Source organism: Panulirus ornatus, chromosome 43, assembly GCF_036320965.1.
Source record: "Panulirus ornatus isolate Po-2019 chromosome 43, ASM3632096v1, whole genome shotgun sequence".
Classification (NCBI taxonomy): Eukaryota; Metazoa; Arthropoda; class Malacostraca; order Decapoda; family Palinuridae; genus Panulirus; species Panulirus ornatus.
In genome coordinates this window covers 24,826,180-24,851,719 of record NC_092266.1, presented here as the reverse complement: position 1 = coordinate 24,851,719, position 25,540 = coordinate 24,826,180, and the positions used below count along the sequence as shown (strand labels likewise).

General features: G+C 48.4%; 1 protein-coding gene across 5 annotated transcripts in view; it reads left to right on the top strand.

Annotated features, from left to right (window-relative positions):
- Positions 1-25,540, top strand: part of PDZ-GEF (PDZ domain-containing guanine nucleotide exchange factor) — a 467,784-nt gene that overhangs the window by 330,948 nt on the left and 111,296 nt on the right. For all 5 annotated transcript variants that reach the window (XM_071687284.1, XM_071687283.1, XM_071687280.1 and 2 more), the window contains one exon: positions 14,334-14,409. In XM_071687284.1, the coding sequence (XP_071543385.1) occupies positions 14,334-14,409 (76 nt within the window). The remainder of the gene's footprint in view (positions 1-14,333; positions 14,410-25,540) is intronic.

The window sequence follows — 25,540 nt, the reverse complement described above, 5'->3', positions numbered from 1 at the left end:
AACTTTAGGAGGGTCTGCGTCAGTGGATGATTAAATTTCTCGATCAAGGCTTCGTTCCTCGTGCGTATGGGGAGGAAGAGAGAGGGAGAACTCGAACCTAAAGAGGGATGGAAGGCAAGATGAGGGAGGTGGAGTATGTGACTGAGGAACAGAGCGGGCACAGCAGTGGTGTAAGAGTATTTGACCAAGGGAAGGAGAAGTATATACGAAAGGGGGAGAACGTAAGAGTAAGGAAGGTAAGGGAGGGAGCGCGGTAGACCAAGGGAGGTAGAAGGGCGCAAGAGCGATCGAAGAAAGGAGGAAGAAGAGTATGAGACCAAGGGTGAGAGGAAAACGTAAGAGCATAAGAATAGAAAGTGAAAGTAAAGGAAAGTGTGCAGTAGACCAAGGAAGGTAGAAGGCCGTAGGAGTGATGGAACAGAAGGAAGGTGAGAGTGAGAGAACAGTGAAGCAGAAGCGTTGGGCCTTGGTAGAGCACCAGCGCTATGTTCCCCCCAACAGCCACTTACAGTTATTGTTCATTTGCAGTTCCCTCTGACTCACTGGTGAGTTGTAGATACTGCTGGAGTGCTGTTGTGGGGAGCATAAAGTAATGGGGTGTTGGAGTTGGTGCTGAGTTACAGCGCTTGGTAACATATAGTAACGGGGTGTTGTAGTTATTTGCTGGAGTACAGTTGTAGGTAACATAGAGTTGTTGCTAGGATACAGTTTTTGTTAACAGGGAGTTGGGATAGTGGCGTTGGTGACATAACAGTTAGGAGGGAGTTGTAGTCATCGCTGGGATGCAGTTGCTAGTGACGAACAGTAAGGTGGAGTTGTGGTCATAGCTGGAATACATGTAGTGCTGAGGTACTGTTAGTGATCACATATTGTTTACTGGAACTGCCGAAGAAACGGCTTACTCCTCCCATCCATGAGGAACATCATTTACTACACCGAGGAGAGGGAATTCGCCAAGGACGTATCTACCTTGTGTCTGTCTCTTTTTTGAGTGGAAATTTGGTATGAGACTTCATCACTTCAAAGCCTCTATAACATTCATTGACTTGGATTAAAGACATTGGATTTTGGTCGCAAGAACGGCTCATACTTTGGCTGGTGGCGCCAAAGAACCAGGGAGTGGACTAGAGATGGAAAAACAGAAAAAAATGCTGACGGAGACAGTGAGGGAGACTTACTGCCAGTGATGCAGGGAACATGATTGATGTAAACAAGCCAAAAGAGGAGATGAACGCAGACCAGGGGAAACACCGTGGACGTAGATGCACAAAGGGAGGGAATGAGTTGAGGGAAGAAACAAAGTAATGGGTAAGCCAACGCCGAGTCAAAATATGTAGATGTTATACATTGGGAATATGCAGATTTGATAGGTATGGTAGAGTGTTTGGGGAACAGTGCTGTAGGCTTCAGCACCCAAGGAAATGTCTGGTACAACGTAACGAAAGGTAATTTCGTTGAGATGATAGATCGTGCCATCCAGAAGTATGCAGATCATCGTCAGAATAAAAACAGTGTAATGTCTTCAAACAAGGTCGCTCCTGGTTAGGAACGTAGATAGACCTAACCTAGAGACGGACTTTAACCACAGCGTAACAGATAGAAGCGAGACCAGCTGTAGGCTAGAAACTTGTTATACACAGTTGCGTGAACTGATGAAGAAAGGAGCCCATAGTAATGTGATAAATGACCTCTATTACTGGGAACGGCTGAACACTCTTGAGGTAATACTCCCTGGAGCGCGGACGGGAGAGGTATATCATCATCTGTACCTGGAAAATCCCAGAGGGTATGGTCCCTAACACACAGTCGGAAATAACATTCTGATGGCACGACAGGCATGGAAGACGTTGTAAATACGAACTCAAAGATCCCAGTGTGCGGTATGCTCGAAACGAGAGAACTCCTTGAGCATCCGCGGCCCGAAGACTCTCTTCATCACCTTGCCAGCTCCCCATCAGAAACAGGGTGGGATGCACAGTGAAGTTTAAAGAGGGCATTGGAGAAGTACCTACAAAGTGTACCAGACCAGCCCCTAAGATGTGGGGACTATATAGGCCTAATGGCTGCGGCTTGCAACAGCTTGTTCGACCAACGACTAAATCCAACTGCCTGGGCCCAGTCCTGGCTGTGGGGTGTGAAGACCCCCTATAGCTGCTTCAGGCACCAGCAGACAGAAAGAAGAAACTAACCCTTTCCATATCAGCTTGAGTTTAGTTCGACCTAGTTATGCTTGCATAGCTGAGGGTGGCTCTTCCTCCTCCTCCTCAGCCGTAGTGGAAGCACAAGCCTCTCTTTATCAAGTCGTCAGCTTTCACCTCATTTCAAACCACCCATACTCATCCGCCGTGTTGTTGTTGCCGACGTCTGAAGCACTGGTAGGTCACAGGCTTGACCGCCGCCGATGGTTGACGCCTGACTGTGTGTACTGGTGCTCAAATCCATCGTCAGGACTTGATATGGCGCCCTGCTCTTTAACCTGGGGATGGTTGAGATCACGGACCCCTGGCTCGGAGATCCCCTACTGTATCTGTGCTAGTGCAGGTGTTCTCAGATGCACGCATGCTGCCGGTACATTCGCAGTTGCCTCGCTGGTACATGCGCACCATTTGCCAGCTGCCTCACACGCACCGCACCGAGAGATCCGAGCACACGACCAACGACTACGGACACACTTTTCCTCACGCCGATGCGACGGTCGGTGTCGTCAACGGCCAGGCCAAGCTTGTCGTGCGGCAGGAGTGGAGGGCGCCGCGGATATTGTCGTCTTCCGCGGCGAGCCAGAGAGCCTTCGCTTGTAACATTATGTGGAGTGGCTCCTCCACCCCTCTCACCCCGTCGAGTCCTGGCTGGATAAATATCATTAGACCTCCGGTTGGGCTGGAGAGCAAGAGGAGAATAAGAGCAAGGTGGAGGAGAAGGAGGAGGAGGAGGCGAAGGACATAACGTCACGAAATGGAAAGGAAAAATTAAATTGGGGTTGATGACTTCCCAGCCGAGTTGTGAAGGACAAGAGGATTAAGAATAATGCAAAGGAAGAAGCAAGATGAGGACATGGGGGGGGGGGTGGATGTTGAAAAAAAAACGTTGCTGAAGGAAGAGGAGGAAAAATAAGACTAGATAATGACGGAGAGATAACAAATGAGAAGAAAGGAAAGGGTGAAGGGGGAAAAAAAAAGTTCATGGTGTGTCTTATCATGCATCAGGGAGGGACTAACTCTCGCATTCCTGCTCACCTTTAAATCTCGAGTGTTCCCGGCTCATGAGGTGGGCGGCGAGGGAGTCTGCGAAGTAGGCCAGGTGAGGCTGGCTGGCTCTCGGCAGGCAGGGGGTCATGTTTACCGCCTAGCCAAGCCCCTCCTTCCTGTCTAGACCTTGTGACTTGCATGGATTTCTTTTTCCCCTCTTAGGAGTTGTCGTGTAGTGTGAGGTAAGTTTAAAGACGCAGTTAGCTTGTCTTAAGGAAGTTGAGGACTACGTGTGTGACGCTGCTGTAGGCTCTGTTATGGTGAGGCCGAATTGGAAGGAGGTCATAAAACGTAAAGGCAACAAGTAACGTTGATAAAGCCTTGGATTTCTCGTAGAATAATTTAATCTTAAAGAGAGAGTGTCGCTATGAATTTTATTCAGACTAACATGCCTCGCTGAAGAGGAATCCGCTTTCAGAAAATTTTTAATATGGCTCAGGACACCATGACCTTCATGCTGAGTTGGGAGGTGGGGGTGTTCGTTCACCGTCGTGCTCTCAAGCCGTACATGAATGCTCGAAGGATCGTGCCACCGTGCTCAGGGCCGTCCTTCCGTGCTCGAGGGTCGTACCGTATCGGCTTGCCCTGGGAGGTGAGGCTCTTCATCATCTTTTTATTTTAATGGTCTCATTCTCAGGTCTGGGAACCCCTAAATGGCGCAAAAGCTGTTGGACTTTCTCTGTGTTCGACATGGTTGGCGCGACGTGTTTGGTTTCCGTAATTGCTCTCTGCTTTACGTTAATGACGGACTGGGTCCCTACCCCAATGGCTGTAGACGTGACCAATTCGACTCCTGTCACCCATTAGGATTCCTGATCGCCAAGTATATCATTACCGTAAATGCCTAGCATCTGGAACTTATTGATATTTTATAAATGGTTCTTTTTTCACGTATATTTCATTGTGTTTATTGTGTATTGTGCTTCATGTGGCCACTGCAAGCCTGGCCAACCTCCTGTATTGGTGTTGGTGGCCACCTCTGACCTTTCCTTGTATACTCATGAAAAACCTATTCCATTCTCTCTTCTTCTGATGTTCCGTTTCTGTGAACAGTGAGTGTCCCGGAAAAAAAAAAAAAAACTACGTACTTGTGTATTTAGTTCATGATTGTGTATTCTGCTGCAGTGAGAGAGAGAGAGAGAGAGAGAGAGAGAGAGAGAGAGAGAGAGAGAGAGAGAGAGAGAGAGAGAGAGAGAGAGATACACTGTTATCATACTTAGACTGCAGAATGTGACTCTCAGAACGATGGTCGCTGAACCGGAGGGAAACTATAACGAAACGAAAGATGCTGAGAGTAAGTACTTACGTCTTAGGCGACTCATGTCTTCTTGTACGTAATGGGCAAAGGTTGCTGGCTCGTCGTAGTCTTAGGAGACGCGATGGGTTGTCTCATAAAAAGCATACACCTGATATCATGTCGTTAGCACTTGCAGTGCACCAGACTTAGCTGGGATGTGATGATTATGCAAGTAAACAACGAGCCTGTGCCTCCAGCAGCTAGACTGAACAGAGATGTGTGCGTTGTGGAAGGAAGGCCTCCGAAAACCATCGTAAGGTTATGTGTAAAGATTAGGTTGGCTGTAATGGAAGACCTCCAAAATCATTGCAAGATAAGGTAAAGGCCCCAGACCGAGATGTGGAGGTAGAGTACTGGTTAAGCCTTTTTGAAGGTATTGTAGTCAGCTGATGGTTGACTCTAAGTTGTTTGAAGAAAAGTGATTGACTGTTGTAAGACTGTCGAAATGGCGTCCCCTCAGTTTTGGCTTCATCACGAACCAGGAGGATCTTGACTAGCTAAGCCTTGTTGGCAGTTATGTCGGCCGGTGTGTGGTGGCCCCGCGACCTTTCTTACCAAGTTCGAGGCCTGCTGGAGGGGATTGCCGCCTCCCGAACAAAAAGTATAGGTGGGGGAAGAAGGCCCACCTTCTCATATACCCCTCGGCCTCAGGAGAGCTTTGTTTATAGCGATCACTGTATCCAGATGGGACGCCATGGCTTCTTAGGAAATAAAGGATCACAGTATATTTTTTTTTTATGCCATTAAAGCTTCATCATTTCCTGGTATTTTCCTTGATCAGTTAATATTGTCGTAAGTAAATGAGTATAAAGTTTATGTGAAATAGTTATGGATGGGGAAATCTTCTTGACTGTCTTTTGCCCTTCGTCAGATATTTCATGTTTAACCTCGGGAAATGCCAAACCCCTCCAAGATAATAGCAGTGGCTGAATGCTTGCGGCGGTGATGCCACATTCCACTATTAGAAGCCAAGGTTCTTATTAAAGGGACGATTGTTTTCCTTCTGGTGTTGCAGTCGGAGAGGAAGGGGTCGGCGTGGAAAATGTAGAAAACGGAGACTCTCCGCGGGCTCTCCCCCTCAAGAATATTCCGAGAGAACAGTAGCTGGAATATTGGTAGTTATGCTTGTGTGGTATATCCTCTCTTGTGTTGGGGAAGGCCCTGGCCATGCGTGAGACAGCGGGTTCCCAGCTTACATTCGGAAATAACGTCCCACTGACACGACAGGCATGGAATACTTTGAAAAATACTACCTCTGAAATTCAGAGGTGTCATGTGTGTGTGTGTGTGAGAGAGAGAGAGAGAGAGAGAGAGAGAGAGAGAGAGAGAGAGAGAGAGAGAGAGAGAGAGAGAGAGAGACTGCTTGAACATCTAGGGGCCACGACTCTTCAACCCCTTGCCATCTACCATCAGAAAATGCTTAGAATACTCGGTAGAGAAGTTCAAGACTACACTGGAAAAGTACCTACAAAGGTCATCAGACCAGCCAGGCTGTAGGGGACTACATGGGCCTGAGAGCTGCGGCTTCCAACAGCTTGGTCGACCAACGACCCATACCAGTAACCTGAGCCCAGCCCGGACTGTGGGGGGTGAAGATCCTCGAAGACTCCACAAAATGTATCTACGAGGCTTCAACGGCACTCCACAGGCGAGACTGCAGGGTGGCGTGGCTCGAACCGTAATGCTCTTGGGGCTTTGCTTCTTATGGAACATTCAGACACCTCTGAGGATTATGTGGCAGCTGGGAGGCCACTGCCATCTGCTCCACCACACACACACACACACACACACACACACACACACACACACACACACACACACACACACACACACACAAAGAACATTCACCTCTGCTGTCTTGAAACAAGGGGCAGCTGGGAGTCGACCACCACCACCACGGACATACGCACACCTGAAATTCTAAGTTTCCTATCTTGAAACTTGGTGGCTTGCAAAGTCTAACTTTATTTTCATAATATTATTATTTTTTTATTTTTTTTTTTTTTTTAGGTTTTACCTTTTCACTTTTTTGTATGTAAGACGGCGTATTCTTGAATGTGTAATATCTTGGAAGCGAAACTGTGATCCTCTTACTGGATTGCAGCGTTACGAGGGGGAAGGTAAGGACTTGAGATTGGAACTTGAGGTAGTCAGGTCTCGTTATAGAACTAGACGGAGGAGGAGCATGAAAGGCTTGGTGGGAGTGGTTGTCTGAATATCTTACCCTCCACTGAGTGTAATACAGACTTTACCTTGTTAAGGAAAGGGGACAGGATGGGCCCTGAGAACATAGGTAAGAAGGAACAGTTAGCCTGTGTTGATGACTGTCTCACAGTCACTGTTTCTCCTTTGGTGTGAGTGGATAGAGGAGTGGTACGTGGCGCTCTTGTTACGTTTTGGACGTAGAAATGATCTTGCGACGTCATGCAGAGGACGGTTGTAATAACTTGCTAAGTGTTGAGTTCTTGTCTTTTGTCAGTGGATGGTCGCTGTTCTCCTATCCCTCCGTCATCCTACCTGAGGCTAGTTGTGTCAGTAGGTGGTTCTAGATCTCCTATCCTTCAGCCATCCCACCAGAGGCTTGTGTCAGTAAGTGGTCCCAGATCTCCTATCCTTCAGTCATCCTACCAGAGGCTTGTGTCAGTAAGTGGTCCCAGATCTCCTATCCTTCTGCCATCCCCCCTTGAGGCTTGTGTCAGAAGGTGGTCACACATCTCCTATCCTTCTGCCATCCCACCTGAGGCTAGTTGTGTCAGTGGGGAGTCACCGTTCTCCCCTATCTTTCCACTCTCACCCCAACCACGTCATGCGTAACAGTAATTAATATGCTTAAGGTACACAAACTTCGCGTCGTTTTTGAAAATGGTTTGTGTGTCCCTTTTTTTTTCACGAGAATATTTTTTTCTTCTTTATTCTTTAAGCTTCTTATTTCTAAGTATACACCCCGTGGTATTCGTGTTTTACTCCTGCCTCATCTGGTCTTCCGCGTAATTGATAACGTGTGCGCTTATTAATAGCTAATGAAAATTTTAAACGTTTCAGCTTGAAAAGTGTCAAGTAACGTCAAATCTGAGGTTTATCCGTCCATATACATGGAAGTTGAATGCACCACTTCTGGTTGGGTTGATTACATCATGGCAGTAGGCGATGGAAATACAGCAGCAGCTATGTGCTCAGGAAGGGAACGAGACATCCTACGCGATCGGAACTGTATTCCCGTTCTCATTGTAACGGCTGTAAGGTTAGGGGGAGACGCTTGAAAAACGATATTTACGTTCTCGTCTATTATATAAGGGAGATGTTGGTACCGGAGAAGTTGTTTATTGTACTGGCTCTTAACGGGAGGTTGCGAGCACCTAGCAACCTCACTTGACCTTAACCATAACTTTTACAGTTGGCTAGGATATACCTAGCAACCTTCCCTGAACTTCTACCTAACCTTCTCCTGACCCTGGAGTTCGGCTTTGGTCACATCTAACAGGCAACCTCCCTCCCTTTGACCTTACCTGAACCTGATGTAACCCTACGGCTGGCCGGGTCGCACGCAGTAACCTTCTTTGACCTTTCGACTTACGGCCGGCTTATCTTCATTACTTCGCGCCCGAGGCTGTTTACCAAGGAGTCGCTGTGTGTGTCGCTACTGAAAAGCAAGAAAGAAAGTGGAAGGAAAGAAGTGAAATCATTGTATTCATAACAACATGTGATATTACCTTATTACGATTGTCTCGGAGGTCTTCCACCACCACAGCTCGCTCTGGAAGTTTGCCATACCATTACGTTTATCTTACGATGGTCTATCTCAGAGGTCTTCTAAGGTCTGCGACCTTACCTAACCTTAACCTGTATCTTACAATGGGTTCAGAGGTATTCTACCTCCACAGCTCGGTCTGGGACCTTACCTAACCTTAACCTGTATCTTACGATGGGGTCAGAGGTCTTCTATCCCTCACTGCCCGGTCTTGGGACCTTATCTTAAGGTTACTTAGTACACCTCTCGATTTCAGGGGCAAAAGTTTTATTGAGTCTGCTGTGCTTATCGTGCCAACAGAGAGTTATGGTTGAGTACAGAGCGGGAGCCATGCCTTCAAGGATTTTCTAAGTGTAAACTATCTTACACCTCTCTCTCTCTCTCTCTCGTTTTCATTATAGTGAGGACAACCTCAACGTATTTAGTCGGTCTTCGATGTCCTGTGTGTTAACGTCGTCAGTGTGGACCGCGAGAAACCTGTGCATGACGTCTGACTCTGCGGCGTCACCAGCAGTGAAAAGTGATATCAGCACACGGCAGCATTCAAGAGAGGGTAACAGTTGAGCGTCATCACTGCTTGACGCCAAAGTAAAAGGAAGCCCTGCTGTTGAAAGCACTGTGGGACCAGTAGCCGTTTTGAAAATCACGTCATGGGAGCGAGACGACAAGATGCGCCTATAGAGGAATTTCCAATCGCTTTGGCTTAGATATGTATGAATCAAATGCCTCTTAGGTTAGAAAATGAAGTTGGGACGGTGGCATACCATGGGAAAGGCGTGGCTATAAGATCTCGGGATGATAATGTCCGGTGATGTTTTAAAGTGTGATGTAACGTCAGCTAGCGAGGTTGCCTTCGAGTCGAAGACCGTAACCCTGTAGAGATAACCCCTTAGAATTTTTAGAAATTCGTCAGATATGAAGCCTTCATGGCTGTTGCTCTCGCCTGCCTTGGAATACCGCTTGGTTAACATCGCCTTTTGTAAAGTGTGCAACATGCAAAAGCTTAAGAAAAATAGACATATACATAGATACACATCATAGTACAGAAAATACTGTAAGGCTCCCAACCAAATCTGCATGTAAAATTATTCCTTTACCGGAGCGGGACTTGGTAGAACGTGGAGGTTAATCCAGTGTAAGGCAGCGTTGCCGTGGCAACAGGTGGCTGCGAAAACAAGGAAATATTAGAAAGATCATAAAGACTCTGCTGAACGTATTAGCGAATGGACGGGATACGTTTTCCTCTGATGTTAATCATGTGAATTGTAAAGTTTGTGGTCTGACATATGGACACATACTGGAACACTGTGTAAAAGTAGAACCTTTTTTTTTTTTTTTTAGGAATAAGTACAGACAAACCCTCTGACCTGTGAGGTCAGACAGAGACCCCCCCCTTTTTTTTTTTGACCCCCCTAGTGGTCGTTTTGCTCCAACGCCCGAAGGATGCGCATGGGTTGCACAGGAAACTAGCTGCTGATAGCGAAGAGAGAAAGGACATTTTAACCTAACATGATCCACTGATTATACTGGTGTCGAGGGCTCTTGGTGCAGACGGCTTCTTGGACTGAGTGCCCATCTAGGACGCTTGGTCGTAGATGGACATCTGTTGGTAGAGAAGAACAACTGGAATTGAAGTTGCGGAACTCTTCTTGGAGCACACCAAGTGCATGGGACCCCTTGACCTTGCCCAAAGCGTGTCTTTGACGCCTAATTCGCATCATGGGTCGGTAGAGCATGCGACCTGCTGCAGCAACCCATGGGCCTCTGGACTTCTAGCCAACAGGACTTCTCTCGTGTATGTATGTACCCTGGTGTAGTCACGACCCTGTGTATCGAAGGAACGGCAGCTGCCAGCCTGACCTCCTGCCTTAGCGCCGCCGTTCACCACGCTTACCAACACCTGCACAAAATGAGAGTTAAGCCGAACATGAAACAACCAACGTAAAGCTGGGCCACGTTGGTGGTTGTTCCTTGCCTTAACTTGCCTTCTCGAGGTAACGGACAAGTGCGGGTGTACCTTACCTCACAGTGGTAAGCTAAAGCTAAGGTTTACCCTCCGTGGCCAGGTCTCCGGACGCTGGTTGTTTAATGTTAGGCTTTACTCTTATTTTGCGGAGGTGTTGACAGTGTTTTGAGCCGCGCTGGGCACACACACACGCTCGGGTAAAACCCTTAAAATATTTAAACTAACTCCTTTTTTTTATAAGTATTAGCGTTATGTAGGCCCAGGGTTATTATTATTATTATGGTCAATTAGAGGGAGCTTTTTAGACCCCCACCGAACAGCATGGGCAAAGCCCAGGCTGTGGGGGATAGAAGACTCCCAGAGACATCACTGGGTATTCACCAGGTGTTTTGTGTAGGGGTAGAAGACCCCCAAGGAGACTTCACCAGGGATTTTAGGTCTTATTCTTGCTGTAGTGATGTCATACCGTCGAGTCCCGCGACCGCAGACGTGTCGAGTATCGAACAGCGTCGTGGCTTGCCTTACATGTGTCGAGCATCTTGAATCATTCCATTGTCGTTACACGTCTCCCGTGAAGACTTGTGTTGTGGTAGAATTACCGGACGTTCGTTCATATCGTACGGCCAGACCCCCACCATCCCGACCGGAGCCATTCCCCTGACGTGTGTTCCGCTCCACAACAGCAGCAGACCCACCCACCCCTGCACCATTTCGGCATTTCTCTCCATCACTGGTAAGAGCGGGCCCGTCTCTCACCCTCCTTGGAAACCTACATTAACCTGCCACATGCTACCGGGTGCTCTTATTCTCTCTCCAAGGGCGGGAGAGAGAGGGAGCTCTCCCCAACCCCACACCCTCACCCCCCTTTTATTATCATTATATTTCATGTTTCACATCTCGTAAGTAACTGTTGTTTTGCGATGATGACGTTAAGAGAGTATGTTGTTAGTTTTCTTAACTGCACGTCGTCCCGAGCCTTGAGTTTGTGATTGGCTTGGCCTAAGACCTTGACCCGTAAGGGTTGTATTTAAGGCGGATGATCGTCGTTGCTGTTGTGTATTTAACGGTACAGGATATTGCTGCTTCCTTTTGCTCATTCTGTAATTACGGGTCCAGTGGCTGCTGTGTCCCCAGCGGTACCGTAAGATACACTTTATGCTTCGTGTACCTTCTGCCCCCGTAGCTCGGTGGGGGACCTTACCTTACTTATACTTTTTAATGGTCTCGCAGGTCTTCTGCCCACCACAACACGATATGGCACCGTCGTATTCCACTACCGTACAATCACGGTGCTTGAGGCTCCCTCGTAGGCCAACGTAAGCAGTGCCGTACATCCTGGCCGGTCTGCTATTGCTGTCTGCTTTAAAGCAGATGGACTGTTTGCCCCCTAAGTGTGTTCGTACGTACTGTCTCTACGTCATGACTGTTGTCAGTGGCAAAGGACCCTCAGGGTTAACGATTAGGACCCTCAGGGATCTCCATTTCAGGAAGGCCTTAATTTATAACCTCCGTGGCTTAGCCCTTAAAATTCAGGCTCTTTGTTTATATGGGATCAATAATGCCTTCTGGGGATCCATTTGATATTTTAGTGTACGTACATCTGCAGTACAGTTCAGTCACTTTATTTACCATTCCTCTTCTTACTTTGGCGTGGGCGGCACATTACAGACACCAGACAGACTGGAGTATATAGAGTCATATATATGTAGATCGAGTCAAGTTACGGATGGGCTGGTGCCCCATGTATTTATTACAGAGATGCACAGTACAGGGTGGATATGTACCCACAAACGTGGACGATAGGGTAATATATGAGTTGATGTCAGAGAGATGGGCTGGGGGCGCGTGTAGTCAGTCCATAGATACGCACATATCACAGGATGAGTCATTTCCCACATATATGAATAGCAATGCGCCATGGATCCAGTCGCCACAGAGGATGAACTGAGTCACCGCGGTGTGCTTCGTGTGCCGGCTTCCTGTTGGATGTACGGACTTGACCACAACAGCCACTGCCAGCAGTCTGGTCGACCAGCTACGACCCAAAGACAGCCCAGTCGAAACGAACACGGGGAAGGGTCTGTAGGATAGGATATCCATGATGTCTAGGGGAAACTTGACAACGTCCACGACCGTGCTAGGAAGATGACCCTACGGTGGTCAGGGTATGAGTACGATATGATGCCAGTTCGTCATCGTTGACACCGTGCGCTGAAGCTCTCGGGTGTTGCGGGTGGTGGACACGGTCGGGGATTGTGGGGTGTTTTAGGCCACTGGTGTGAATGTTCTCCAGGGCTCAATTAGTGTTGCTGCCCCCTTAATGCCGTTCATACGTACAAATTAAAGTTTTAATGAGAGTAACTAGGGGGTGCAGAGGAATGGGCAGCGTAGGGAGGACTGGCATAGACCAGTGGGTTGAGGTTGACATTGGGCAGAGAAGGGGACTGGCAGTGTGCGAAAAAGGGAACTGGTAGTAGAGAGGCTGGCAGAGGGGTCTTGCAGTGTGTGCGACAATGGGAACTGGCCTTAGAGAGAGGTTGACATAACGTAGTGAAGGCCCTACCAATAGGCAAAGAGTGGAGGGTGACAGGAAGTGGTTGACTGGGGTGGCTTACCTTAAAGCGTCAGGGTCAGTTCAGGGTCTGGCCATCATGTCGGAGGGTCTCACTGTCGTGCTCATGGGCTAGACAAGGTGTTGGGGATACAGGAGGGGACATGACTAGACGAGACATATAAAAGCGGACAGGCAGTGGACCCTGAACTCAACTCGCCGACCATGTCGCTACAGGAGATCCTGAGAGGAAAGGGGAAGAAAGAAAGAAAAAAAAAAAAGAAAGAATTTCAGTGTGAGTGTTGTCGTGAGCCTGTAACCCGGCCACTTAGGCTCGCCTCCCCTGTTAAACCAAGGGAAGAAAAAGCGGTAATTGTGAGTGTAAGAATATAAAGAGTAAAGTTATTGTGTCAGCGTCCATGTGCTTAATGGTCGGGCCATTGTTGGTCTCCGGGAATGGTCGCTTCTCCACATTTACGCCAAGGGCCACCATTTGTCGGCGCCGTGTCCATAAGGTGGGCGAGCCTGGCTTTTGGCGGCGGCCGGTGACCCGTACGGCCATGGCTGCAGGAATTTGGTATTGGGTTTAAAGCTGGGAGGGAGGGAGGGTTTTAATTAGCTAAGCAATTCTATGACCGGCTGGATGCATGACCCGGGGGCACCGCTGTCGATTTATCGGAGTTGGATGTTAGCTGAAGTGGCATTAAGTGTAGCGGAGGAGGAGGGAGGGAGTGTGGGTGGGTGGAGTGGAGGCTGATGGGAACCTCTGTTGGCAGGGTGGCGGGTGGCATGCTATACCCACTAGGAAGCCGCCCATTGTGGGTGGCAGATTGCCATGGCGGAAAGAACGAAGCAAACAGGAGGTACGAGGCTTGGGTATGGAAAGATAGCGATAATGTCTAACTGAGGCTCTGTATTTCCTACATGTATTTGAGAGATAACACTAATACGTGGAGCTAGTATTAGTTTATCTATATTTTTGTGTCGGAAAATTGATTTATGACTTTGTTTATGTGTGTTGTACCCATGAACTGCACCATGTACCCATGGACTGCACCACGAGACCCCAGACATGTCCATAGTGAGGCTCAACTTTTTTTGATTCGTAGTTTTTACGTATTTGTGTGGATGAGTGAATGTTAGTCGCAGGTGATGCTGGTAATACTGTTGGCTGGTGTTACACCATCTTACACAAGGTACGTACGTGTTGGCAGCATGATTTGTAACGTCTGTTATCATAAGGGCAGTAATGGCGCACATAAATCCACGATGTTGGTTAAAATATGATACACTTTTTCTCCACGATGTACATTATTACGCCCTTAGAGAAGTTATTGTTGAAGGATGCTCTGCCTCCGGCAGAAACATTGCGGTATGTATGTTCAGTAAAGGTTATATGGAACCTGGTGAATTTATGTGATTTCAGGAAATTTACTGTCGTTACTTATGTATACATATGTGTGTGTGTGTGTGTGTGTGTGAATGATGTGGGACGTGTTGAACTAATGTAGTCTCTTCCTTTCCAGCTTCGGGAAGCGATCGGGGGGCGGAGGGCGACGAGCTAACGAGTGTCTCATTCTGGAGCCCTCCGAGATGATCGTGGTGAGTATAGGATGCAACCTCTTACGTAGTGCTCCTCCTGCCTGGTTTCACCTGTGTGGCTCTATGCCCGTGCACCCGCAGCCTCGCCTGCTCTTCCTACCATTGGCAACATCAATCTGCTAGCCATGTAGCTTTTTTAAGTCTGTCTCAGCCATGTTATTTACCCTGTAGGCCCTCTTATTCACCTCCCTGTCTGTAGCTTAACTGAGGCTGCTGCTGAGAGTGTCTCTAGGTACCTCACCACCGCCCCTCTTATTGATCTGCTGTATGCTTCTTTCGTCATCCTCATTACCTCATTATCCTTTCACACCTCCTCCCCACTTTACGTAATTTGTTATCCCATCCTCCGCTTTCCTCCCACCCTTGCTTCGCCCTCCGTCCTTCCTCTCCTTATCGCTCTGAGTGTTTTTATACCTCACTGCTAGTATATCTTAGGCAGAAGCGAGGAGGAAGCTAACATAATTTTGGCTGTCTTGGTATAATCTAAGGCCTAATGGAGGCATTAAGTGCGCGAGTGGGGTTAATTAAACTCACTCGGTAGCCTAAAGTACTGCCACGACCCGTTGATCTCCTCCCGGGTGCGCAGGTGCTGGACCTCTCTCTCTCTCTCTCTCTCTCTCTCTCTCTCTCTCTCTCTCTCTCTCTCTCTCTCTCTCTCTCTCTCTGCCCGTCGTGCGCTACGCTTTACATACACACACACACACAGCGGAGTTGATCGTCCACAGGTTACAGTAAACTTCTCGTTGGTGTGTGTGTGTGTGTGTGTGTGTGTATGTGTGTGTGTGTGTGTGCTGGAAGGAGCAATTGGGGGCGTCTGGACGCTGCTGTTGCTGGGTGAGGAGAGGTGCTCTTAACGGTGAGTGAGAGAAGAGCCGCCTGCTTCGTCAGCCTCCTGTAAAATCTGCGTCCTCCTCCTCCTCCCTCCCCCATCCCTTTCGCATCTTTTCTTCTTTTTTTTATTTCGCCCTGCTCGCCCTCTTCCTGTTTTTCTTCCGTCCACTCTTTCTCCATTTTCTGATGTACTGCACTCCCTTTCATCCTGGAGAGGAAAATGGAAGGGTGGGGGTGACGGGTACCTTCCGGGGCTGTCCGTATGGTCGTCTGTTGACAAGAGGGACGCGTTAATTAATGTAATTAGAATGATTTTATGATATCCATAAGGGGCTTGAGGTGTGGGTAACCATACCTAATGTCCCAGGTCTTGGGTCGGATCCCGGCAACCAGAACTGCTCCCTGGCCACTGGTACAAAGGAGCACGTCCAGAGGGAGATCGAGAGAAGGGAGAGTGAGGGTGGAGATAGACGGTGATTGATGATGACGACGAGTGTGAGTGAATATTATATGACGAGGCTTTTTCCCCTCTGCAGCTAGAGGTAGTATCCCTTCACTGGTTCACTGATGAAACTCTTATGCTTCCGGTGCACAGTGTCCCTTAGTCACATAATTAAGTGAAACTTTTGCACTTCTTTTCTTTTTGACACATCTGTATGCCTTGCTACTCTTACCACACGTTAATCTCTCGTGTTTCTGACATCTGCTGCTCTCGCTAACACCCACGAAAGTACCCACGGGTCTGTTGGTGTGTGAGTTCCTTTGTTATAAGTCCCAAAAGTGTGGCTGTAAAGACGACCTGGGAGTGGTAGAGCAGCTGTGGGTGTGTGGTCGTCGTCTTGGTGAGCTTCACGGGAGAGACGGTAGTGATAATGATGATGCAGATTGTGAGATTGGCTACGGTTGTGATAGTGATTGTCTCGGTGGGTGGAGAGGGGGGGAAAGAGGTGGAAGATATGTCTTGCCAGTGTTTGTGTGCGTAATTACCTATTTGTGCAGCACAGGGAGGGAGTTTGACACTCGTGGGGCGCCATCTCTTGAACGCGTGTGTGTGTGTGTGTATGTGTGTGTGTGTGTGTGTGTGTGTGTGTGTGTGTGTGTGTGTCCCAGAATGGGCAAAAAGGCTGGCCCTTCAATATTTGGCCGTCCTCAAAATACGTGGAGGAGGCATCTGAGAAGTGGATCACTAACTACAAACGTAGTTAGTGATCCACTTCCCAGATTCCTCCTGGACGTAGGAGGGGAATATCTGGGAGGTTTTGCATAGGTGTGGTGTGTGAGGGTCTTGATGTCGTGTATTCCCGGATGAACCTGGCCACGCTGGGTAGGGCCAAGGTAAGAATCACCGCGTTTTAGCTTGACATTTGGGCCAAGTTCGACGACGGGAGTAGAGGAAGGCTACTGAGATGATCGTAAACGGTTCCCTCGCGGGAGTGCAGGATGTTCATGGAGATCCCGAGTCGGGCAGTCCGTTGTGGTGGTGTTCCAGGAGAATGTCGTGTCGGGGAAGGAATGTATGGTCTCGCTGAAGAGAGGAAGCGAATACGGAAAGATATAGGAGCGCGTGACCGATGCATCTCTTGAGCCCGTTATGGAGGTGGAGACTGTGATGCGCGAGGGTTGGTGGTGGGAGGGAGAGTTTGAGGGGAAGAGGAGGTGAATTAGGAGTGAGATATTACGGTGAGGAAAATGAGATGGGCAAGATAGGATGGGGGGGCGGCGGCGGCGGCGCAGGGGAATGGAGGAAAGGGAATGCTGTGGGTTCAGGCCGCCGGATTAGGCTGCTAAGGTCAGGTCTTTAGAAGCAGATGAAGATGTGCAGGGGTCATGAAGGACAGAAGTGGAGATGAGGGAGAGATATAAAGGGGGAATTGAGGACTGGAATATTTGGCGGGCTGGGGATGGAGGGTAAACTGATGTTTATGACCAGAGAGGACTTGAGGTTGTAGGAGAAGTCCAGTGAATGAGTTCCTCATCAAGAAGTTACAAATGTCTTCATAATAACATGATTTTTTTTTTTTTTATGTCGTAACGTTTTACTAAGTGCTTTGCTCCTCTAGTCATCTTGCAGTCATCACTGTAATCACCACTTTGCTCCTGTAGTCATCTTGCAGTCATCACTGTAATCAAAAGATGCCATAGATATAGGAATAGAAAATGCCGTGGACATCCGGGGCTCGAGAACATTAGTTTCACTTCGTGCAGGTAGCAGACACGCTACGGAATGTCCATTGCAGATATTCTAATGCTCATTGGATGAATATCTGCAAAATGTACTCGATTAGGGAGGTTTTGGAGGGTACTAAGGCCTACGGGCCGTGCCCTTAGAAACCAAGACACAGGTAAGGCAGGACACCAGTCGCCAGATAATAGGGTCTCACATACGTGGCTGATTTAACCTCATCTTCAGCTCTGAGCGAGTCGAGACTGGTATGACAGATCAGAGGGAGGAACAGGTACGATTGGTTTCAGACACGAGCTGTGGAGGTAAGAGTACAGAGACTGGTCTCAGAAGTCGACTTACTGGACAAAACCAGAGCGCTTGGGGGTCGTTATCTATCTACCGTTTGACACTAATGCTAGCGATAGATAATGATGTTTAAGGTTAGATATGATGGGATGGACCATAGAACTGACAAACAGATGTATGAATGCTATGAACCAAGGACACGTCGGCTCTGGGGTGGGGGGGTTTGGTAACTAATAACCACCTGGCCCACTTGTAATTGTTGAAAAGGAAAAATTTTAAGAAGGATGAAGGAAAAGAGAGAGGAGGAAACTCAGAATAATAGATGAGCCTTCAGGTCTTCAGACGGTAAAATATCGCTCCAGCAAAGAAGGCGTGGATGAATTTATAGAAACGTTGGCTAGTGAGAGAGAGAACTTTTTTTTATGATTTCGTCCGCGGGAAGAATCGCGTGATGGATGGAAGGGGGGCCGACCATTTTGACGAGAAGGGGAGGAAACGATGGCTTTCCTGATCGTGGCATGTGTTCCCTCCACACTAAAGTGTTGGACGTGTGTGCTCATCTTCACCAGTCAGTGAGAATGATGAGATGTCTGCCCTCGAAAGCGTATATATAAAAAAAAGAAATTGATTCACTGCGACCATAGAAAACATGGAACGGTTTTTCACTGTTGGGAGAAACTGAAGATGACGTGAGTGGTGTTTAAAAGAACCCAAGGGAGAGAAATATATATGTGGATAAAAGAAGTCCTTGGTGGCTTATTTCATATTCCACACGCGGAAATAATCTCTTTTTGGAGTAATAGACTTAACAAGATAAGCAAAATAATCCCCCCTGATTAGCGGAGGCGCGTTTAAAACAGTTTAAATAAACATTATAATGTTTCGTGACCCAAAACTTTTTTTTTTTTTAAACTATACCACCAGCAAATAAGGTCAGGATATTGCAGGTCGAAAACCAACATGGTGTTTATAAATGCATGTGTTCGACTCGCATGCAGATATCTCTGGCTTGACTGTCGAACGAGAGGAGTCGACGGTCGCATGATCCAGGGGCATAATGCAACATATCCTCCATGTTCCTCGGGAGGAGACTGCGTAATTTCCTACAGGAGGGTGTCCAATAAACCAGGCTGTAGGCAGGGAGAGGACCCAGCGAACCCCCCAAGTGCCGTAGCCTCGTCATTCAGGTAGCGGGCAAGACAGATTGGTCGGAAATTGGGTGGCGGCCGCGACAAAAGAAGAACGGCCGCCGAAACTTTTCTCTCTCTCGGTAAAAGTTTAGTTAACCCCATGAGCACGACGGCACGACCCTCCTGACGAGGAGCTCGGGGCCTTTAGTGTACCCTCCCTCAGGTTGTACCGTCGTGCTCAAGGGCCGTACCGTTGTGCGTCAAGGGTCCTTTGTGTCGTGCTCAAGTGCTGTACCGTTATGCTCCCAAGGGTCCTTACCATCGTGCACAAGGGTCCTCACTGTCGTGCTGAAGGGCCATACCGTCCTGCTCAAGGGCTGTACCGTCATGCTCAAGGGCCGTACCGTCGTGCTCAAGGGCCGTACCGTCATGCTCAAGGGCCGTACCGTCATGCTCAAGGGCCATACCATCGTGCACAAGGGCCGTACCGTCGTGCTCAAGGGGCGCACCGTCATGCTCAAGGGCCGCACCGTCGTGCTCAAGGGCCGTACCGTCTTGCATCAAAAGGTTAAAAGTGTAGATGTTTTGCCTTGGTGGTCGGGCGCGGTGACTCCGCTCCGGCAGACCGCCTGGTGGGAGGAACTTGTGTCAGCAAAAAGTTAAGAGGCAGCGTCAGGTCAGTTGACTGTTGCTGAATGAAGAAAGATTTATATTGCTGAGGTTACACACACGCCTGAAGCTCGCTAGGCAAGAGGAGAGAAAATACGTATTTACTGCATTTTTTTTTTTTTTCTTTTCTAACCGATAAACATTTTTCGATTTATGTGTTGTTATGATGGCTGTTGGATATCGTGTTCCTTCTCCAGTTATGACTGGAATTGTTATTGTTATAGTTTTTTTTTTTTTTTCAAATACCATAGACTTTATTAATAGATTTGACTCCCAGTGAGCTTTGGCAGGTGTGATGGTTCGTTCGTTCGTGATGGTCCGGGGTCCTCCCGTGTGATTCTCCGCAATTAAATTGTCTCTTACAGCAGACACTTGTCGAGGTCGTGTGTCGGAGACGTCCTTGGAAGACCTGAGAACATTGACGACTCGGTCCAGAGTGAGGACGACATATCGCCACTGGAATACTGCGATGTGCTACCATCGTCACCGCATAAGGACGGCGTCATTCCCGGGGTGGATGGTTTCCTTAGCTCCTCTGCCGCTCGCATGGATTTCGCCAGAATATCGTAAAATGATCGGAACAGATGTAGTCGAGACCAGGCGAAGGTATACGTAATGTAAGGGATGGAGGGTTTTGCAGCCGTTGAGATTACGTATCCCCTGCTGGCCGCGGCCTCAAACCCGTCTTGACCTTCTCACGAGGAACACAGGAGCAGGTTGGTTGGTTGGTTGGTTGGTTGGTTGGTTGGTCCGGGACCGAGCCGTGGAAAGGCAGAGGCGAGCCCCTCTAGAATTGACGTACGATTTACATAATGGAAGTTAGTGAACCAGTTACAGAAGGAGCTATTATTTCCCCTGGAGTCTTCACGACGAGAGACAGAGAGAGAGAGAGGCTGCTGAACTGGACTGGAATCCTTACAACCACACAGCGAGGAGGCGTGGCTCCACCTCCTCCTCCTCCTCCTCCTCCTCCTCCTCCTCCTCCTCCTCCTCACCACTATGCCTCCACCCGTCTTCGCCTTCCCCACCCATTCACATCTGTACCTTTTCTCTACCTCACATTTACCTCCCACACTTTCCTCCTCATTTTCTTCACCTCGCCTCATGTCTCCACCGCACTTCCACTTGTCCTCCCGGCCCCACCGCTTCACTTCCGCAAGGCAAACATCGAGGGGGGGAAAAAAAAAAGAAATACCCCGCGGAAAATGCTGAATTAATTTCCCTAGGTGGAAGGTAATCTCCCAGACACAGGGGGAAGGACAGAGATGGGGGTTGGAGGGGTGGGGGAGGGGTGCGGAGGGAATGAGGAACGTAGGAGACACGGCTCCGGAGGCGGGTTGAGGGGAGGGAAGGATGGAGGGATGTGGCGCAAAGTAAGAGGGTCCGACTGACTGCTGTGAGTGGTCGGCCATGTTGGAGAGGCCATTTTTTCCCTCCCGAGTTAGCGTAGGTTAGGTTAGGCTGCCGCAGGTTTGGAGGCGGGTCAGATTAAATCAAGTTGGGTCAGGTCAAGTCAGGGTTTTTTTTTTTCTTTTTGCCCAACTTCGGCCGCGATAGGTTACGTTGAGTTGGTGTTAGTAAGCTGCAGGCCACGTTACGTTGCTTTAAGCTTAGTACTAAGCTGCAGGCCACGTTATTAGTACTAAGCTGCAGGCCACGACACGTTGCTTTAAGCTTAGTACTAAGCTTCAGGCCACGTAACGTTGCTTTAAGCTTAGTACTAAGCTGCAGGCCGCGTTATTAGTACTAAGCTGCAGGCCACGTAACGTTGCTTTAAGCTTAGTACTAAGCTGCAGGCCACGTTACGTTGCTCTAAGCTTAGTAGTATTTTCCAGATGATTGCGTCTTCATATCGCCGCGGCGCACGATGCTTGATCGACCGTCCAATCCACTTTTATTTTCGCCCCTTTCAATTGACGTAGTTGGTCGTCACGACAACCCGTCAGCGCGCTTGGCCGTATTTTGGTGCTGACTTGTGTCATGTTTATGAGACCCGACCGATGACGCAGGTAACTTGTGAGGACTAATGTCTCTCGTAAACAGTGTTATGGTGACGTTGTGTGGTAGGGGTTAAGTGAGAACTGCGAAGACTTACCAGTGTATGATGGAGGAGAGGTATACGTGCCCTTGGCTAGCTGCTGAGAGGCGTATCATCTGGTATGGGTAGAAGGCATGGACTACAACGGGTGTAATGTGTACTTACCAGTGAGAACTCACGAGGAGGTATTGCCAAAAGGCGCGTGGCTTTCGCGTAGCGCTCGCTGCAGGGAAGTATATTAGAGTTACGAAGAACGAGTCGTGTGAGTTACATGTTGTCAAGCGTTGTTTGTGTGTGTGTGTGTGTGTGTGTGTCAGCCAGATAGGCCCTACGTCATTGTGGCTGAGGCCAGAGAGAGAGAGAGAGAGAGAGAGAGAGAGAGAGAGAGAGAGAGAGAGAGAGAGAGAGAGAGAGACTCGCTTATGCAGGACTGGAAGGTACACATTGAATACTGTCTCTTAGCATGTAGGTCCGCTGCTCTCTTTTGGCTACGCTACTTATTAGCATCATGTGCGCCCGTTGCTGTATTGGCCTACAATGCTTGGTAACCTCTTAAAGCAAGACGCCGTGACCCGTGAACACGACTCTCCGACCCTTGAGAACAATGGTACAACCCTTGAACTCGAGGTAGAGGTTTATGACCCCCCTTAACTGTGGCCGGCCCATGACTGCTCAAAAGGGCTGTACAGACGCATCGCCTTGTTAAAAAAAAAAAAAAAAAAATATGGGCTGTGTGTTAGTGAAACCTGGAGCGCTGGTACCGTAGACTGATTGAGGTCAGTCGTTCATTCCCTGGCGAGTACTTGGCCGAAAAGTCCTCTTCGAGAGGTTCTTCTGTACCCTCCACCAGCCGTGGATGGGCTGGTTAGGTTGTTGGCCGACCATGCTGTTAGAAGCCGCAGTCTGCAAGGGTTTTGGTGGCAGCGGGGAGAGCGGCTCCCCTGCCTGGGGCATTAGCTTGATTGAGCAAGATTATAATTGTTGCGGAAAGTGTGATGGCGACTAAAGTTTTTTTTTTTCTATTACGTATTTTTTTTTTTTTTTTTTTTTTTTTTTTTTTTTTTTTTGTATTCAAATGTATACTCAAGGTATACTGGTAAATTCCTGTCCCTTCTGTACAACACATGTCCTCAGGACAGACTGTCTGACCTCTTCTTGGACCATCAGATCCTCTGCTGTTATGTTCTTACCGTGTGATTCCATTTTCTCTCATATACGCCATAAAGAAATGACTTTTGATGTGATCGGTACATATGTAAATAGTGTATTTTCTTTATAAAATGCGGTAGCACTTTCGTGTGGAACTGCTGTTGTGATTTTTAAGGATAAGTAAGTATGTAGAAAAACAAGTCACTGCCCTCTGTGAGCAATAATGTAATGACGAAAGCTTTTATAGAGTCTGAGGATGTTTCATTGCTGTGACCAAAGCTTCAGCGGTGTCGGAGGAATTAAACATCATCAGAAATCATTGCTTTGCTAGACGTCATTCGTTGTGTTCGTTGCAGCGAAGTTGTACCTCTTGACTGCTATATTTACCTCAACTTTTTGAGGTTAATTCCGTGGCTGGCTCGCACAGCCTCATCATGTAAATTATGCCTGGGGATCGCCAGTTATTCACACTTCTACCTTACCTTCATTTGCATGAGCCTGGAGGGGAGTCGGTGGGGAGGGCTGGGTAGCCAGCCCTCAGCCCTTGGGAGTTGTCGGAGGGGGAGCCTAGATTAGCTGGGAGAGGGCTGGAGAGGTACCTGGAGCAGTGTAGGGTAGTATGGAGAGCGCTGATGAGGTACCTGGAACAGTGTGGAGTGTTAGGGAAACGGCTGATGAGGCCGGGGAGGGTGTTGTAGATGTGGGTGTAGGTTGAGAGGTCAGATGTGGGTGTAGTGACTGTTTTGGTCGAGAACGATGGCTTTGTAAGTAAGGAGGCGGCTGTGAAGGTGCGGCGAGAGGCATGAAAGTGTGGAGGAGGCCAGGTAGTGTTGCAGGTGTTAGGGCAGTAGTGTATGTGTAGGTTTAACTTGAGTTGGTAGGGAGGCAGTGCTTTTGGTGTTGGCACGTCGCCTTAGATCCGGCATGTCAGCGTTGGCGTTAGTGTGCGAGGTCTGTGTTGTGTTGCTGTTTCAACGTAGCAGATGTGGAGGGTGGTAGGATAGACGGAGTGGTGCTGCAGGTATGTTCGTTGGTGGTGTAGGTATGGTGCAGGTGCGGAGTAAGGTGGTGGTGTGTAGGTGAAGAAGATAGTGGCTGGCGAAGGTATGGTGCAGATATACGGAAGGTGATGATGGTGGTTTAGGCGTATATGAACGTGGCGAAGCGAGCGGTGATGGGCTGTAGAGAGGGGGGCTATGGGGGTTAGGAAATAGATTGAAGGTAAAGGGGCGATGGTAATGTAATGAGGAGGTTGAGGGTGCTGGTAATGGGATGAATTGATGCGAACGCGACTTCGGGAATCCCATCGCGAGGATGACCTAATATACTTTGTCCACCGACCGTGACGAGTTTGCGTATTTATGGCGAAGTTATATTTGCTAACCTCGAGGAGAGCAGAACGACCCTAGGGGTGCCATGGCCTGAGCTTTGACATGACCCTAAAGCGTCAGGTGAGAGGCTAGGTCGTCATACCTAAGGGCCGTGCCGTCGTGCTCAGGGGCCGTGCCATCGTGCTCAAGGGCCGTGCCGTCGCGCTCAAGGGGTTAAAGAGGAGGCCAACGATATTAGAATACGTTAGTGGTAACCGGAGGAGGGAGGGAAGAGGGAGCGGGGTGGATGGGGGCCTTTCCCACCGGCAAATTATATAGGATTACTCCGGAAATGGGAAAACGAGTGCGAGAGCAAGGTTACACACACACACACACACACACACACACACACAGAGAGAGAGAGAGAGAGTGCGAGAGCAGACTCATGTTTGTAAGTTGAGAATGAGCAGGTAAGAAGGAGACGAATATAATTCAATGTTAAGGAAAGTAAGGAGTGACTGCCTTGAAGACTCCCTACGTCGGACGGTGTTAAAGATGAGTCTGGCCGAAGTAGTTTTTCAGAGAATTTTGGCTCTCTCTCTCTCTCTCTCTCTCTCTCTCTCTCTCTCTCTCTCTCTCTCTCTCTCTCTCTCTGTTACTTTCTTGGTCATGAATACAGCGCCAGACACGCGTGGGCCTCAGTTTTGCTAGGATGTCCACGGCAGTGCTTTATGCCTTGCCCATAATACCAGCTAGGCGCGCCCTCGACACTTGAACAACCTTTCGTCAGCGTCCAGCGAGACGCTCACCGCAGCCTTCTGTATAGTGACTTAAGGTCACTTCATTGACACTGGTTCCGTGTGTTGATATTCTGTTGCCCTTTCTCTTAGCTCCTTATTGCTCCTGCTGTTTTAGACATCTTCTGGTCTCGTACATTACTGTAAGGGATTATTTGTGTGTGTGTGTGTGTGTGTGTGTAACTGATAAGTTTATAATTTTTGAAATAATTTGTTTTCTTTGCGTTATCCTATTTGAATGTGCAACAGGTCGAAGCCATTAGAATCTCCCTTTTATATCAAACGATGATTTTACTTGGTAATTTTGTTTAGGCTCTGAGACCATCTCACAGCGTTTGTTGAGTTCGTGTATGTAAAAATATAGTGCGCGGGTGTGGTAATGTAGAGGTGGATGGATGGGTGTGTATTCTTTCTGGTGGGTTGCTGTGGTAGTGTTTTATTGGATGGATTGGCTAATATGGTGTTGGTTGGGTGTGGTAGTTGAGTGTTGTGATGATGTGGTTGTTGGTGGGCCTGGTAGCATTTTGGTGGGTGGGTGTGGTAAGCGGTCGATGTAGTGATAGAATGAGTGTATGTGAGAGTGTTTTGGTGGGTGGTTGTGGTAGTGTTGTGGTGGGCAGGTGTGGTAGTATTGTAGTGGATGGGTGTGGTAGCTTTATGTTGGATGGATGTGCCGCTCCTGCTGGCCGTTGATGCAGTGTTTACCAGCCCTTCTCCTCTTCCTACCTCCTCCTCCT